General features: G+C 52.5%; 1 protein-coding gene across 2 annotated transcripts in view; it reads left to right on the forward strand.

The window, feature by feature from the left end:
• The first annotated feature begins 13362 nt into the window (after positions 1 to 13362).
• The window catches only part of LOC140464178 (glutamine-rich protein 2-like), a 114374-nt gene continuing 112427 nt past the window's right edge, over positions 13363 to 15309 (forward strand). For both annotated transcript variants that reach the window (XM_072559009.1, XM_072559011.1), the window contains exon 1: positions 13363 to 14026. In XM_072559009.1, the coding sequence (XP_072415110.1) occupies positions 13385 to 14026 (642 nt within the window). In that variant the 5' untranslated portion in view covers positions 13363 to 13384. The remainder of the gene's footprint in view (positions 14027 to 15309) is intronic.

The raw sequence follows: 15309 nt of genomic DNA on the forward strand, positions 1-15309 counted from the left end.
CTTCCTGTATGAACTGCTTAGACAAATCGTGCCAGGGAGATGAAATGAAATGTTGGTAGTGAAATATCTGCTGACTCCACATTCAGAATTTTCCTTTTATTCAGGTATAAACTTTGTGACTCTCTCTCCTGGGGAACAGGGAAGTAACAGGCTGCTTCCAAACTGATCACTAAACTATCATGAAAACCAAAAGAACTACAGACACTGTAAATCAGAAACTGCTGGAAACACTGGAGTCTAGCAGCAGCTGTGCAGAGAAATCCGAGTTAATGTTTCTGAGGAAGGGTAACTCGACCCAAATGTTAAATCTGATTTCTCTCCACAGATGCTGCCAGACCCGAGCTTTTCCAGCAGTTTCTGTTTTTGTTTCTGATTTACAGCATCTGCAGTTCTTTGGGTTTTTATTTGGTGTTTAAGTACTGCCACTTCTCTTCTGGATATGCCCACCTTGACGTTCTGCTCCACTAAACGATCACTATTACCTCAGAATTAGCTGTGGTTATGCCTTGCACTGCATAAACCAAGACTCACTGTGATCTAAATTTTAAAGAGGAGCTGCAGTGCAGAAAGAGGTCATTTGGCACTGACTCTCCAAAGAATGTTCCAAACAGATCCCCTCCCGTCTTCATCCCAGATCCCCCCCCGTCCCCATCCCTGTAACCCTGGATTTCCCATGGTTAATCCATCTAGCCTATACGTCACTGGACACTGTATGATGTGATTTAGCATGACCAATTCACCTAACCTGCACATCTTTGGACTGTGGGAGGAAACCCACGCAGACACAGGAATAACATGCAAACGCCACACAGACAGTCACCCGCAGCTGGAATTGAACCTGGGTCCTTGGTGCTGTGAGGCAGCTGTGCCAGCCACTCTGCTGCCTATAGTCATCAGCTTAGGCCTTGTTGGTATCCACTCAGTGGGTGAGAGATATTGTTGCAGTGCTAATTCCAGAACCCCCAAGCTAATATACGAAGGATACTTGTAATGCAGTGGTAGTGTCCCTCTCTCTGCTTTAGGAGACCTCATTCAGATCCCACCTGCTCTATCTCTGAAATGGTTTAGATTAGGTTAGATTCGGCCCAACATGTCCACACCGACCCTCTGAAGAGTAACCGGCCCTCTGAAGAGTAACCCACCCAGACCCATTTCCCTACCCTATATTTACCCCTGACTAATGCATCTAACACTACGGGCAATTTAGCATGGCCAGTTTACCTTCACTGCACATTTTTGGACTGTGGGAGGAAACCAGAGCACCCGGAGGAAACCCACGCAGACATGGGGTGAATGTGCAAACTCCACTCTGACAGTCGCCTGAGGCTAGAATCAAACCTGGGTCCCTGGTGCTGTGAGGCAGTGGTGTTAACCACTGAGCCACCATGCCATCCCAATTTGATTAAAATATCTATCCCACAGGTAGTTTTCTTCTTGGTCCATCCCAAATATTTTACAGAACAGTTCTTTAGAGTTCAGAGGGTAAATTCCAGGAAGCTCTCACTGAGAAAGTTTCCCCTGGCTCAGAAACATGGATGAAGTCTGGCTGCAGAAAAATACCTTTATTCCTGATGAAGGGCTTTTGCCCGAAACGTCGATTTCGAAGCTCCTTGGATGCTGCCTGAACTGCTGTGCTCTTCCAGCACCACTAATCCAGAATCTGGTTTCCAGCATCTGCAGCCATTGTTTTTACCTTGCAGAAAAATACCAATCAAGGGGTTTATTTCAGAATAGGTACCTTTTAACCTGATGCTGAAATTCCCAAAAGTAAATCTATTTAGCTTGTGTTCACATGATGTAAATGGTTCTTTCGCTCACTGTAAACTCACTTTGTTTTGTGTATTTGTTCCAGGGGCCATCTGTCTTTAACCTGCTGGAGTAAGGTGATGCATTTTCATATTAGATTGTTAATTGTTAAATAATTTCTCAAACTAACCAAGTCATTTGTTTTATTATATACCTCAAAATTATTGATGCCAGGGGTCCGTGGAAATTCTTAGATCTGTGGGCTCATGTATACAGAGTTATGAGCAAAGGTGAGTGTGGGGTGATGGTACAGATCAGCTATGATCTCACTGAAATGCAGATAGCTTTGAGGGACTGAATGACTGCCACTTCTTTCTATGCATCTTTTCATGAATGGTTCTGCAGCCGCTGACAATCTTGGATTTTAGATTAATTTGAGTTTCTATTGGCTGTCATTAGCTATCCAGACCTCCACTTATTCAGACTTGAAAAGACTACTTTAACCATGTATGAACCTTGAACTCTATTGTAAGAAACCCAAAATATGCAGTGGAGGGCACAGAGTTCAAAGAGCGTAGCAGAGAAACATTGGTGACATAGGAAGCAGTGATGCCATGATAATGTTTCAAACAGATTTTGTTTGTAAGGGGGAAGTGAGAGTAATAGTGCATGAGAGGGACTCTGCGCTGGAATGGTGGGCTGGGGAGTGTGGCTTGCAATATTGGGAAGAGGGAGGGGGGTGGGGGGTAGGTGATGCCAGGTATTGAGGGAAGGTGTAGGTGAGAGGGAGCTCTGCACCAAATAGGACATTGGGAACTGAGGATGGGGGCTAATGGAAAGGTGGGAAGGAAAGAAGAGTAAAGCTAGTGTGGGGAGTGAGAGAGGATGCCTCAGGGGATGGGTGAATAAAATGTTGGGAGTAGCTGAGATTTTATGCAGTGCAGGAAGGCTCTATACATTTTGAAGGGTGGGATGAGTTGTTTGCATTTGAGGAAGATACAAGGAGGTGAAACTGACATCGGAAACTGTAACCTGCAGTGAGATGAAAGTGAAATGCTATTTGTGATTGCTGTGGTGAGATATCTTTGTTAGTGCTTAGAGAGTATAAGACCATCCACTTATGGGTTATGCAGCGTTTGCTGATACCCATCTCCTGGCCTTAGTTATGGGATTTAGTACCTGTTGAAAAGAACATGTTTCATAGAGCACGCAAACAACCATTATTCTATTTGCCCAGGAGTTTAAACTACTTCTAAATTATATTCTCAATTGTATCAGGAATTTAGTATAATAACAATACAATTAGTAAACAACTCTCCCTTCTTTCTTAAACAAAAATAGGAAATGCTGGAGAAGCTCAAAAGATCTGACAGCGTAGAATGTTACAGTGCAGTACAGACCCTTTGGCCCTTGATGTTGCACCAACCTGTGAAATTAATCTGATGTCCATCTAACCTACACTATTCCATTATTATCCATATGTATGTCCAATGCCCATTTAAATGCCCTTAACATCGACCAGTCTACTACTGTTGCAGGCAGGCCGTTCCACACCTCTATTACTCTGAGTAAAGAAACTACCCTGATATGCCCTAAAACTATCGCCCTTCAATTTAAAGCTATGTCCTTTCGTGTTAGCCTTCACCATCCAAGGAAAAAGGCCCTCACTCTCCTCCCTATCTAACTCTCTCCAAGGAAAACAGCCTCCGTTCCCTCAGCCTTTCCTCGTAAGACATTCCTTCCATACCAGGCAACATCCTAGTAAATTTCCTCTGAACCCTTTCCAAAGCTTCCACATCCTCCTTATAATGCGGTGACCTGACCTGTACACAATACTCCAGGTGCGACTGTACCAGTGTCTTGTACAGCTGAAACATGACCTCATGGCTCCTCAATCCTCCTACCGATAAACATCTTGAGAGAAAAATGTTAATGCTTTGAGTCCCGTGACTTTTTTCGTCCTTCTTTCTTAAAGCTAGTCTCTGGTTGACCCAGGTAACTAACAGGTTAATCATAGCTGTTTCCTTTTCCATGATGATTGAGGACTGAGCAGACGGTCCTGCTGCTGAGTTTAGCCATCATTAGGATTGATCAGGTAAATCTGATCCCTGACTGTGCTGACTGGATGATTCCCGGTCATTATATTGTATGAGTCACTGGGGTCTTGATAAATTCACCTTCATGCTTAGTTTCTTTTCTGGAATGGCATTGGGTTGGCTTTATTCCACTGAATGCCAATTATTCTTTCATTGTACACTCCCTATTCTTGTCATCTACATGAATAATGTATACTTTGAGTTTGTCAGAACCCAGGAATGTTTGCTAGATGTTCCCTGAGGCCTGTTGTCTTAGCAGCGGTCAAGTCTGTAGACGTTACTTTCATGGATCATTGAATGTCTGTTGTGGTTGAGTAGCTTTTGATGTATTTGAAGTAATGAGCTTTGTGAATTATTCAAAACCAGCATTGCAGGAATATCTCCTAAAAAGACTTCAAGATCAGTTCAGTCACTCGTGTTGCACTGTTGTGTATAGTTCTGAGCTTGAATCCTCTCTGATGGATTTTAGAATTTCCACAGTGGTCAGTTGCTGTATTTTCTCCTTTTGCAGTTGACCACCGAGTTCATGGGATGGTCAGATGTGCTCTGCCTCTGTCTTGGTGACTGCATCTTCGTGGGATTCATCTCTTTAAGGAGCTACTGATGAATGATGTTGGTGCCAAGTACCTCTCTACATGGTGGGTCAAGCTGGCAAATAGAAAATAGGAGCAGGAGTGTGGGCCATTCAGCCCTTCAACCTGCTGGATTGTGGGTTGTGATGCTTCCAACCTCAGGAGGTGAACCTTATGGAAGAAAAGTAGTGAGTGTTGGAGTTTGAATGGGAAGGGTTCCTACCCCAGAGACCTGTCACCATGTACTATCTTTGAAGTGGAAACAAGAGTGAGCTCCTGGTTGACATCTTGCCTCTTTCTAGGATGTGTCAAAACATTTGGCATGCGATACAGCGTACTCTCAAACAGTGACTGTGCTGTAGTATGTTGAGATCTTTGGGAAAATCCTTTTCTAGCCCAGACCTCTTCCACAGATTGTTCATCCATTAACTGGCTTTTCAGATTTGATATTGATGCTAAGTTAACAATGTTTCAGCAGCGTGTATTTTATTCTGAATCTGTTGGCCTATCACCATTTGTAAAGAAGAAGCCAGTCATTTCATAGTGGAGAGTGTGGCGCTGGGAAAGCACAGCCGGACATTCAGCATCCGAGGAGCAGGAGAATTGATGTTTCTGTCATAAGCCCTGCATCAGGATTGAGACCTGCTGCGCTTTTCCAGCACCACGCTCTCGACTCTGATCTCCAGCATCCGCAGTCCTCACTTTCTCCCAATAGTTTCATAGCTCAAATGCTCCCATTTGCTTCCATGCAGTTTAATGCTCGGTTTCACCAAACGTTGTCAGTTGTTAGTGTTTTGGGGCAATCAAATTGATTAAGGCACTGTACACTGCTCTGCACTATTTGTGTAGTTACTTGCCAATCTGATATAGGTTTCAGTTCTTGCTCAGTTCATGTATCTAAAATGTAATATTTTGTGACCATATTAGGACTATAATGCACTGAAATGTGAATTTAGAGTAATTGAGCAAAGCAGTAAACATCAATGCAGGCTGGTGCTATTTTTGAATTTGAGAATGGAAAGCTATTTGTATTGAGTGAAGATAAAACTGCTTGCTGGTCATGGGGAGCACCATGTACTAAGTGTGCAGCAGATGCATTTCATTCATGCTTGCCTCGTCTAAACATCTGAGCAGAATGGTAGAATTTCTCTCTCAATTTTCTGTTCTGTATTGGCTAATTCAGAGTAGAGAGTGTAGTGCCAGAAAAGCACAGCTGGTCAGGCAGCATCCAAGGAGCAGGAAAATCGATGTTTTGGGTGTTAGCCCTTCATCAGCAATAAGGCTTGTGGGCCAGGGCTGAGAGATAAATGGGAGGGGGAGGGGCGGGGGGGTGGGGTGGCGTTGGGGGAAGGTAGCTGGGAATGTGATAGGTCAGAGGAGGGTGGAATGGATAATGGACAATGGACAGGCTGAAAGGGCAGTGCTAAGTTGGAGGCTTGGCACTGGGATGATGGGGGAGAGGGGAAACAAGGAAACTAGTGAAATCCACATTAATCCTGTGTGGTTGCAGGGTCTCCAGGTGGAAGACGAGGCGTTCTTCCTCCAGGTGTCGGGAGTTAGGGTTTGGCAATGGAGGAGACCCAAGGCCTGCATGTCCTTGGTGGAGTGGGAGGGGGAGTTGAAGTGACCAGGGCGGTGGGGTTGGCTGGTGCGGGTGTCCCAGAGATGTTCTCCGAAACAATCCACAAGTTGGCGTCCTGTCTCCCCGATGTCGAGGAGACCACATCAGATGCAACGGATACAGCAGATGACGTGTGGAAGTAAAGGTAAATTTCTGTTGGATGTGAAAGGATCCTTTGGGGCCTTGGATGGAGTTGAGGGGGGAGGTGTGGGCGCAGGCTTTGCACTTCCTACAGTGGCAGGGGAAGGTGGTGTGGGGGAGGAGGAGGTGGGTGTGGATCTGGCAAGAAAGTCGCAAAGGGGATGGTTTCTCCAGAACACTGATACGCGTGGGGAGGGGAATATATCCCTGGTGGTGGGGTCTGTTTGTAGGTGGCAGAGAATGAGGTGATGTATACGGAGATTGGTGGGGTGGAAGGTGAGGACCGAAGGGTTCTGTCCTTGATACGCTGAGAGGGGTGGGGTTCAAGGGCAGAGGTGCAGGAAGTGGAGGTGGTGTGGTGGAGGGCATGATCAACCACGTGGGAAGGGAATTTGCAATCTTGGAAGAAGGATGCCATGTGGCATTTTCTAAGGTGGAATTGGTCATCCTGGGAACAGATGAGCAGAGGCAGAGAATGTGGCTACTTCAGTGAGCTGCTGACAAACATAACCTGGTTTGTGATGGGAGAATGTAACCAGTATCCTTTTTGGTTTTATGTTTTAAAGTCCTTATTCGCACTCTCTTTAACCTGACGTTGTGGTGAGCTGCTTGGTGCAGGTTAAGCATCAGGTTTATCAGTTGCACGTCAACAAAATCCTCGACTTGCAACTTTGTAAATGTGAATTTTATTTCTCTCATGCCCAACCTGAACTAACAATTGCCTCCAGCTTCCTCTAGTGTGCTCCTTCCAAGGTTCAATATGATGATTATCTTTCTGGTTGGATCTGATGGCATTAGCAAGTTCCACCCACCTTCTGCCTCCAAAACACCCCATCCGTTTGGATACCCTCTGCAGGTCTGTTATCTGCCCTCGATCTCTTCATGTTCAACTGCCGCTGTGACATTGATCACCTCCACCTGTCCACCCCGTTCCCCAATTCCAACCCCTCACGATCTAGTCCTCCACTCCCTCTGCTCCAACCCCAATCTCACCATCAAACCAGCGAACAAGGTGGGGGGTGGGAGTACATTGATAGTTTGGCACACCAACCTGTACACCGTTGAAGCCAGCCACCAACTCAGCTCCCACCAACAACTTCCAACCCCATAGTTTGGGAGCCCTGCAGCACCTGGTTCTAGCTCCTTATCCAAAATTCACAAGCCTGATTGCCCCAGACAATCCATCCTGCCCTACCAAACTTATCTCTGCCCAACTTCACACCATCCTGTCCCCCTTTGTCCAGGATCTCTCACATTCATTTGGGACACCACCCATTCCCTCCACCTCCTCCATGACTTTCAGTTCCCCAGCCCCACAAAGCCCTCCCCTTCACCATGAACATCCAGTCCTTGTATACATCCATCCACTATGGCATTTCTTTCTCTCCCACCAACCCAACCAATACCCTTCCACCAATGCACTCATTTGATTGGCTGAACTGGTCCTCACCCTCAACAACTTCTCCTTCAAATCCTCCCACATCCTTCAGACCAAAGGGATAGCAATGGGCACCCTCATGGCCCCCAGCTATGCCTGCCTCTTCAGATACGTGGAACAGTCTTATCGTCCGCAGCTACACTGGCACCATACCCACCTTTTCCTCAGCTACCTCGATGACTGTATTGGCATTACCTCATGCTCCCACAAGGAGGTTGAACAGTTCATCAACTTCACGAACATCTTCCACCTTGACCTCCAGTTCACCTGGACCATCTTGGACACCTCCCTCCCCTTCCTGGACCTCTCCATCTCCATTTTAAAGTACAAAGAAAATTTACAGTCCTTGGGCCCTCCAAGCCTGAGCTGATCCAAATCTACTGTCTAAACCTATCGCCCAATTCCTAAGCATCTGTATCCCTCTGCTCCCCATCTACTCATGCATCTGTCCAGACACATCTTAAATGAATCTACCGTGCCTGCCCCTACCACCTGTGCTGGCAACATGTTCCAAACGCCCACCACTCTCTGAAGTACTTGCCACGTGTATCTCCCTTAAAGTTTTCACCCCACACCTTCAAAGCATGACTTCTTGTTATTGAATCCCTCACCCTGGGGCAAAAAGCTTATCTCTATCGACCCTGTCTGTACCCTTCATGATTTTGTAGACCTCAATTAGGTCCCCCCTCAATCTCCTTTTTTCTAATGAAAACAATCCTAACCTACTCAACCTCTCTTCATCGCTAGCACCTTCCATACCAGGCAACATCCTTGTAAACCTTCTCTGCACCCTCTCCAAAGCCGCCTCATCCTTTTTTGGTAATGTGGTGCCCAGAACTGTATGCATTTCTGGCAACTGACTCAACGTAGATAGCTTCTTCAAACCCATTGACTCCCACAGTTACCTGGACTACAGTCCTCCCATACCCCTCCTGTAATCGTGCTATCCCTTACTCCCAATTCCTTCTCCCAGGAGAAGCAATTCCACTCCAGAACATCCCAGATGGCCTCTTACATCAAGGACTGCAATTTCCCCTCCCATGTGATAAACAATGCCTATCAACACATCTCCTCCACTTGTCACACCTCTGCCCTTGAACCCACCCCTCCAATTGCAATAAGGACAGAACCCCCCTGATCCTCAACTCTTTTCTCTCCTCTTCACCCCCGCCCCCAGCTCTAGGGTAGAATGCATCATCCTGTGCACTTCCGCCACCTACAGTCAGACCCCACCGGCAGAGAGATATTTCCCCTCCCACCCCTATCTGTGTTCCACAGAGACCATTCCCTCCGCAACTCCCTCGTTAGGGCCACACACCCCCCACCAACCTACCATCCACTCCCGGCACCTTCCCCTGCCACCTCAAGAGGTGTAAAATGTGCACCCACACATTCCTCCCCCCGCCTCACCTCCATCCAAGGCCCCAAAGGATTCTTCCACATCCGGCAGAGATTTTCCTGCACATCCAAACACCTCATCTACTGTGTCCCTTCCTCTTGATGTGCTTTCCTCTACACTGGGGAGACAGGACATCAAATTGTGGAACACTTCAGAGAACATCTCCAGGACATGCACAATCGACCCCACTGTCCTTGGCTGAACACTTCACCTCTCCCTCCCACTCAGCTAAGGACATGCAAGTCCTGGGCCACCTCCACTGCCAAATTCTAGCCACCTGATGCCTGGAGGAAGAACGCCTCATCTTCCACCTTGGGACCCAGTGGGATCAATGTAGATTTCACCAGTTTACTGACCTCCCCTCCCCCCCACCTTATCCCAGATCCAACCTTCCAACTCGACACTGCTCTCTTCAATTGTCCAATCTGCCCATCTTCCTTCGGCTTTTGCCTGAAACATAGATTTTCCTGCTAGTCCGATGCTGCCTGACCTGCTGCGCTTTTCCAGCACCACTCTCTTGCAATCTTACTTCCCACCTATCCGTTCCACCCTCCCCTCTGATCTATCACCCAAGACAATGGTGTTTTATCTCCTGTCTTGCACCAATGGCAAATAAACAGTCTAAGCATGAGGATACATGAGCACCAACCAGCCACCACAAGACATGATCAACTATCACTAGTATCTATGTGCACAGACGAAGAGGGGGTACCAGTTTGACTGGGACAATGCATCACTCCTGGGACAGGCTAAACCAAGACATGCACGGCAATTCCAACAGGCTGAGCATTCAAGCCAGATCTCCATTAATAACATTTGAACCCAATTTACCAACCTCTCAGAAACCAATTTGGAAATGATATCACCCACCCCAACAAACCAAGATACACCAATGGGACAGAACACCCAGTCTTTACTAGAAGCTTACTGATGATGTTACCTGGCATGGTGGAAAAGCATTTGAAAACAAACCCACCAGCTCACCGAACAAACTTACAACCTGCGATTACTTCCGTCTAGGAGGCTACGAGAAGCAGGTACGTGGGCAATCCACCATCTGCAAGTCCCCATTCAAGCCACTTCCCATCCTGAATTGGAAGTATATCACTGTTCCTGGGTGAAAATCCTGAAATTCCCTCCCTAATGATATTGTGGGTCAACCTACAGCACATGGTCTGCAGCGGTTCGGGAAATCAGCTCACGGGCGACAAGGACAGGAAATAAATTCTGAAACAGCCAGATACGTCTATGTCCTATGAGTAAATAAAATTCCTTGATTATCTGGGAACAGTTAAGAGTAAACCACTCTGATTTGGAGTCACAAATATGTCAGACTGGGTTAAGCCACCAAATTTGCCTGTCCGAAGAACCTTCGTGAACCAGATGGGTTTTTGCAGAAACTGATAAATTACAGGAACGACATTGCTCGCCTAGTTTTGACAGTTAGTGCTTGCTCCTGCAGCGTTTACTGGTGTCTGTGAGCAGCATTTTGTACCTTCCCTCTGTCTGATTCCAAATGTGACTGAATTCTTAGTTTGAAATTCCCGTACTGATTTTGCCCCATTATCTTACTGACTCCATGTGTAACACGAAGGTTGTTATTCACCTTCCTTCTGGTCACTCCAGTCACTCAGCAGCTCCTCCGACCCTGCAGTCCTACCACCTCCCCCACTCGATCACCTTTTGGACATTCACTCTCCTCCCTCCCTCCCTCCCTCCCTCCCTCCGAGACTATTCCCCCATTTCTCTTTGCTCCTCCTCTCCTTTCCTCTCTCTCCCTCCGTCTTTACTTCCCTCTACCCCCTCCCTTCTTCCTTCCCTGTCTGTCCCCCTCCTCCCCTCTCCCTTTCCCCTCCTTCCCTCTCCCCCTCTCCCTCCTTCTCTCTCCCCTGCCCTCCTTCTCTCTCCCCTGCCCCTCCTTCTCTCTCCCCCTGCCCCTCCTTCCTCTCCCCCTGCCCCTCCTTCCCTCTCCCCCTGCCCCTCCTTCCCTCTCCCCCTGCCCCTCCTTCCCTCTCCCCCTGCCCCTCCTTCCCTCTCCCCCTGCCCCTCCTTCCCTCTCCCCCTGCCCCTCCTTCCCTCTCCCCCTGCCCCTCCTTCCCTCTCCCCCTGCCCCTCCTTCCCTCTCCCCCTGCCCCTCCTTCCCTCTCCCCCTGCCCTCCTTCCCTCTCCCCCTGCCCCTCCTTCCCTCTCCCCCTGCCCCTCCTTCCCTCTCCCCCTGCCCCTCCTTCCCTCTCCCCTGCCCCTCACACCGCCTCCCCCCCCATTCCCCCTCTTCCCCCCATTCCCCTCTTCCCCCCATGGCCCCCTCTTCCCAGCCCCCCTTCTTTCCTCCCCCTCCCCTTCTTTCCTCCCCCCTCTTTCCCTTTCCCTCTCCCCCGCCCCCTTCCTTTCCCTGTCTCTCCCCCTCCTTCCCCTTCCCCCCCCTTCCCCATCCCCCTCCTTCCCCCCCATTCCCCCTCCGCCCCCCCCATTCCCCCTCCTCCCCCCCATTCCCCCTCTCGACCCTCTTTCCCTCTCCCCCCCTCTGCCTTCCCTGTCTCTCCCTCCTGCCCCTCCCCTCCCCGGCCCTCAGCCCCCTCTCCCCCCTCCGCCCCCCTCACGGCCCCCCACCCTTCCCGGCCCCCCTCCTCCCCCCCGGCCCCCCGTCTTCCCCCGCCCACTTCTCCCCCCCTCTGCCCCCCCCACCCCCTCCGCCCCCTCCCCCCCCGGTCCCCCACTCCCGCCCCCACCTTCTCCCCCCCCTCGCTTCTCCCCCCCGCCGCCTCCCAGCTCCCCCCGCCCTCCACTCCTTCGCCCCACGCGCCTCCCCGTCGTCCGCCCCCCTCCGCCCCTCCCACCCGCCCCCTCGCTCCCCCCGCCTCCCCCCCCTCCCCACTCCTCCTCTCCCCCCCTCCCTCGCCCCTCCCCCGCCCCCTCCGCCTCCTCCCCCCCTCCCCCTCCCCCTCCCCCCCCTCTCCCCCCCCCCCCCCTCCCCTCCCCCCCCTCCCCCCCTCCCCCCCTCCCCCTCCCCCCCCTCCCCCCCCTCCCCCCCTCCTCCCCCCCTCCCCCCCCCTCCCCCCTCCCCTCCCCCCCTCCCCTCCCCCCCTCCCCCCCCTCCCCCCTCTCCCCCGCCTCCCCCCCTCCCCCCCTCCCCCCCTCCCCCCCCTCCCCCCCCCCTCCCCCCCTCCCCCCCTCCCCCCCTCCCCCCCCTCCCCCCCCTCCCCCCCCTCCCCGCCTCCCCCCCCTCCCCCCGCCTCCCCCCTCTCCCCCGCCTCCCCCCTCTCCCCCGCCTCCCCCCTCTCCCCCGCCTCCCCCCTCTCCCCCGCCTCCCCCCTCTCCCCCGCCTCCCCCCTCTCCCCGCCTCCCCCCTCTCCCCCGCCTCCCCCCTCTCCCCTGCCTCCCCCCTCTCCCCCTCCCTCCCCCCTCTCCCCTCCCTCCCCCCTCTCCCCTCCCTCCCCCCCCCCCCCTCCCTCCCTCTCCCCCTCCCTCTCTCTCCCCCTCCCTCTCCCTCCTCCCCCCCCCCCTCTCCCTCCTCCCCCCCCTCCCTCTCCCTCCTCCCCCCCCTCCCTCTCCCTCCTCCCCCCCCTCCCTCTCCCTCCTCCCCCCCTCCCTCTCCCTCCTCCCCCCCCTCCCTCTCCTCCTCCTCCCCCCCCCCCTCTCCCTCCTCCCTCCCCTCCCTCCCCCTCCCTCCCCCTCCTCCCCCCCTCCCTCTCCCTCCTCCCCCCCCCTCCCTCTCCCTCCTCCCCCCCCTCCCTCTCCCTCCTTCCCCCCCCCTCCCTCTCCCTCCTCCCCCCCCCTCCTCTCCCTCCTCCCCCCCCCTCCCTCTCCCTCCTCCCCCCCCCTCCCTCTCCCTCCTCCCCCCCCCTCCCTCTCCCTCCTCCCCCCCCCTCCCTCTCCCTCCTCCCCCCCCCTCCCTCTCCCTCCTCCCCCCCCCCTCCCTCTCCCTCCTCCCCCCCCCCCCTCTCCCTCCTCCCCCCCCCCTCCCTCTCCCTCCTCCCTCCCCCTCTCCCTCTCCCTCCTCCCTCCTCCCTCCCCCTCTCCCTCTCCCTCCTCCTCCCCCTCTCCCTCTCCCTCCTCCTCCCCCTCTCCCTCTCCCTCCTCCTCCTCCCCCTCTCCCTCTCCCTCCTCCTCCTCCTCCTCCCCCTCTCCCTCCTCCCCCCCCTCCCCTCTCCCTCCTCCCCCCCCTCCCCCTCTCCCTCCTCCCCCCCCTCCCCCTCTCCCTCCTCCCCCCCCTCCCCCTCTCCCTCCTCCCCCCCCTCCCCCTCTCCCTCCTTCCCCTCAGTCTGTCTCTGTCCCTCTCATTGACTTCCCTTCGCGTCCCCTGTTGCTGGGTAACAGTCAGCGGCTTGCTGTTATTGGTCAGTGCATTGTGAATGACATGTTCCTTATCCAATGGAGTGCTTGCTGCCGCTGGATTGGCTGCGCCGTCTGGTAACAATGGTCCCTAGTGACGGTTGCTATGGAAGGGGCGTGTCCAGGGGAGCGGTGTCTCCGGCTCCGGCCCCGGTCCCGGGCTCCGGCCACTGGCCGCTCACTCGGAGCCGCAGCGGGCAGCAGTGTCCGGAGAGCGGCCCTCCCTGCGGCGACATGTCGGTCACCATCAGCCTCTTTGATTTGGCCAATTTGTCCATCAGCCACCCCGAGCCCGGGATGGTCAACTTCCTGGCGCTCCACTCCCTGCTGCACGCTATCCTCAAGACCCTGGACATCCAGCATGTCCAGACCGAGCAACCCGAGCTCTTCAAGCTGCTGGACAATACAGGCAGAGACCCGCTGGACAGCAGCCCCCAGACCCTACAGCAGCAGCAACAACTGCTGAGGCCGGAGCCCCGTGCGACCAGGAGTCGGGGGCCATACCTACAGCTGGAGGAGAAGCTGCGGGATGTGCAGCAGCAAGTGCAGGAACTGAGCAGGCTGCCCACTGGCTTGGAGCTACTGGAGAGCAGCAAGAAACATGGCAAGTCTGTGCAAGATATGTGGAACCTACTGCAACTCCGCAAGAACACCGAGACCAACAAGGAAGGGGTTGACAAGGTAATGCTGCCCTCTGGAAGATAGAGGATTTTTTGGGGGGTGGGTATTAAATGGCAGGAGCCCCAACACTGTGCGGAAAGACTCCTCCTTTTCCCTTCGCTCCTTGGTGCTGAATGTGGGCTGTAGATGATGGATATCTGTCATGTCTTGCTATTGGTAAAGGGAAATAAAACTAGGCAGATGTGAAAAACTCTAACGCAGGATAAGGAAGGGCAGTCTTGATCATAAATATCGGTGGGGAAGGTACAAAAAAATGATTTTGTGAACAATGCTTGATTAACAGCTCCAGCTGGGTTTGGAAATTTGGAAAGGTGGGTGTTACTGTGTAGAGAAACTGTTCAACTAGGCACAGTAAAATACCCAGGGAAGACTGCAACACAGAGGCAAATAATTTATTCTGGTTTTGACAGAATTTCTTTTCTCATACACAAGAAGAACTGTTTATTGGCCCTAAAGGAGCCTTCCACATCCATCAAAGTTTCACCTGCACATCCACCGATATCATTTATTGTATCCATTGCTCCCAATGCAGCCTCCACTACATTGGGGAGACTGGACGCCCACTCGCAGAGCACTTTAGGAAACATCTCTGGGACACCCGCACCAACCAACTACACCGCCCTGTGACCCACCATTTCAACTCCCACTCCCACTCTGCCGAGGACATGGAGGTCCTGGGCCTCCTTCACCCCCGCTCCCTCACCACTAGACACCTGGAGGAAGAATGCCTCATCTTCCGCCTCAGAACACTTCAACCCTAGGGCATCAATGTGGACTTCAAAAGTTTCCTTATTTCCCCTTCCCCCACCTCACCCCAGTTCCAAACTTCCAGCTCAGCACTGTCCCCATGACTTGTCCTACCAGCCTATCTTCTTTTCCACCTATCCACTTCACCCTCCCCACTCCCCCCCCCCCCCCCCCCCACCGACCTATCACCTTCATCCCCTCCCCCACTCACCTATTGTACTCTATGCTCCTTTCTCCCCAGCCCCACCCTCCTCTAGTTTATCTCTCCACCCTTCAGGCTCTCTGCCTGTATTCCTGATGAAGGGCTTTTGCCCAAAACGTCGATTTTACTGCTCCTCAGATGCTGCCTGAACTGCTGTGCTCTTCCAGCACCACTAATCCAGAACCCAGGGTTTAGATGTTTCAGTAAGAACAGAGAAGATGGTAAAAGAGGGAGAGATGTGGCATTGTTGGTCAAGGACAGTATTACAGTTTCAGAAAGGATGTTTGGGGACTCGTCAACTGAGGTAGTATGGGCCGAGGTTAGAAACAGCAAA

The sequence above is a fragment of the Chiloscyllium punctatum genome, chromosome 39, assembly GCF_047496795.1.
Source record: "Chiloscyllium punctatum isolate Juve2018m chromosome 39, sChiPun1.3, whole genome shotgun sequence".
Taxonomy (NCBI): Eukaryota; Metazoa; Chordata; class Chondrichthyes; order Orectolobiformes; family Hemiscylliidae; genus Chiloscyllium; species Chiloscyllium punctatum.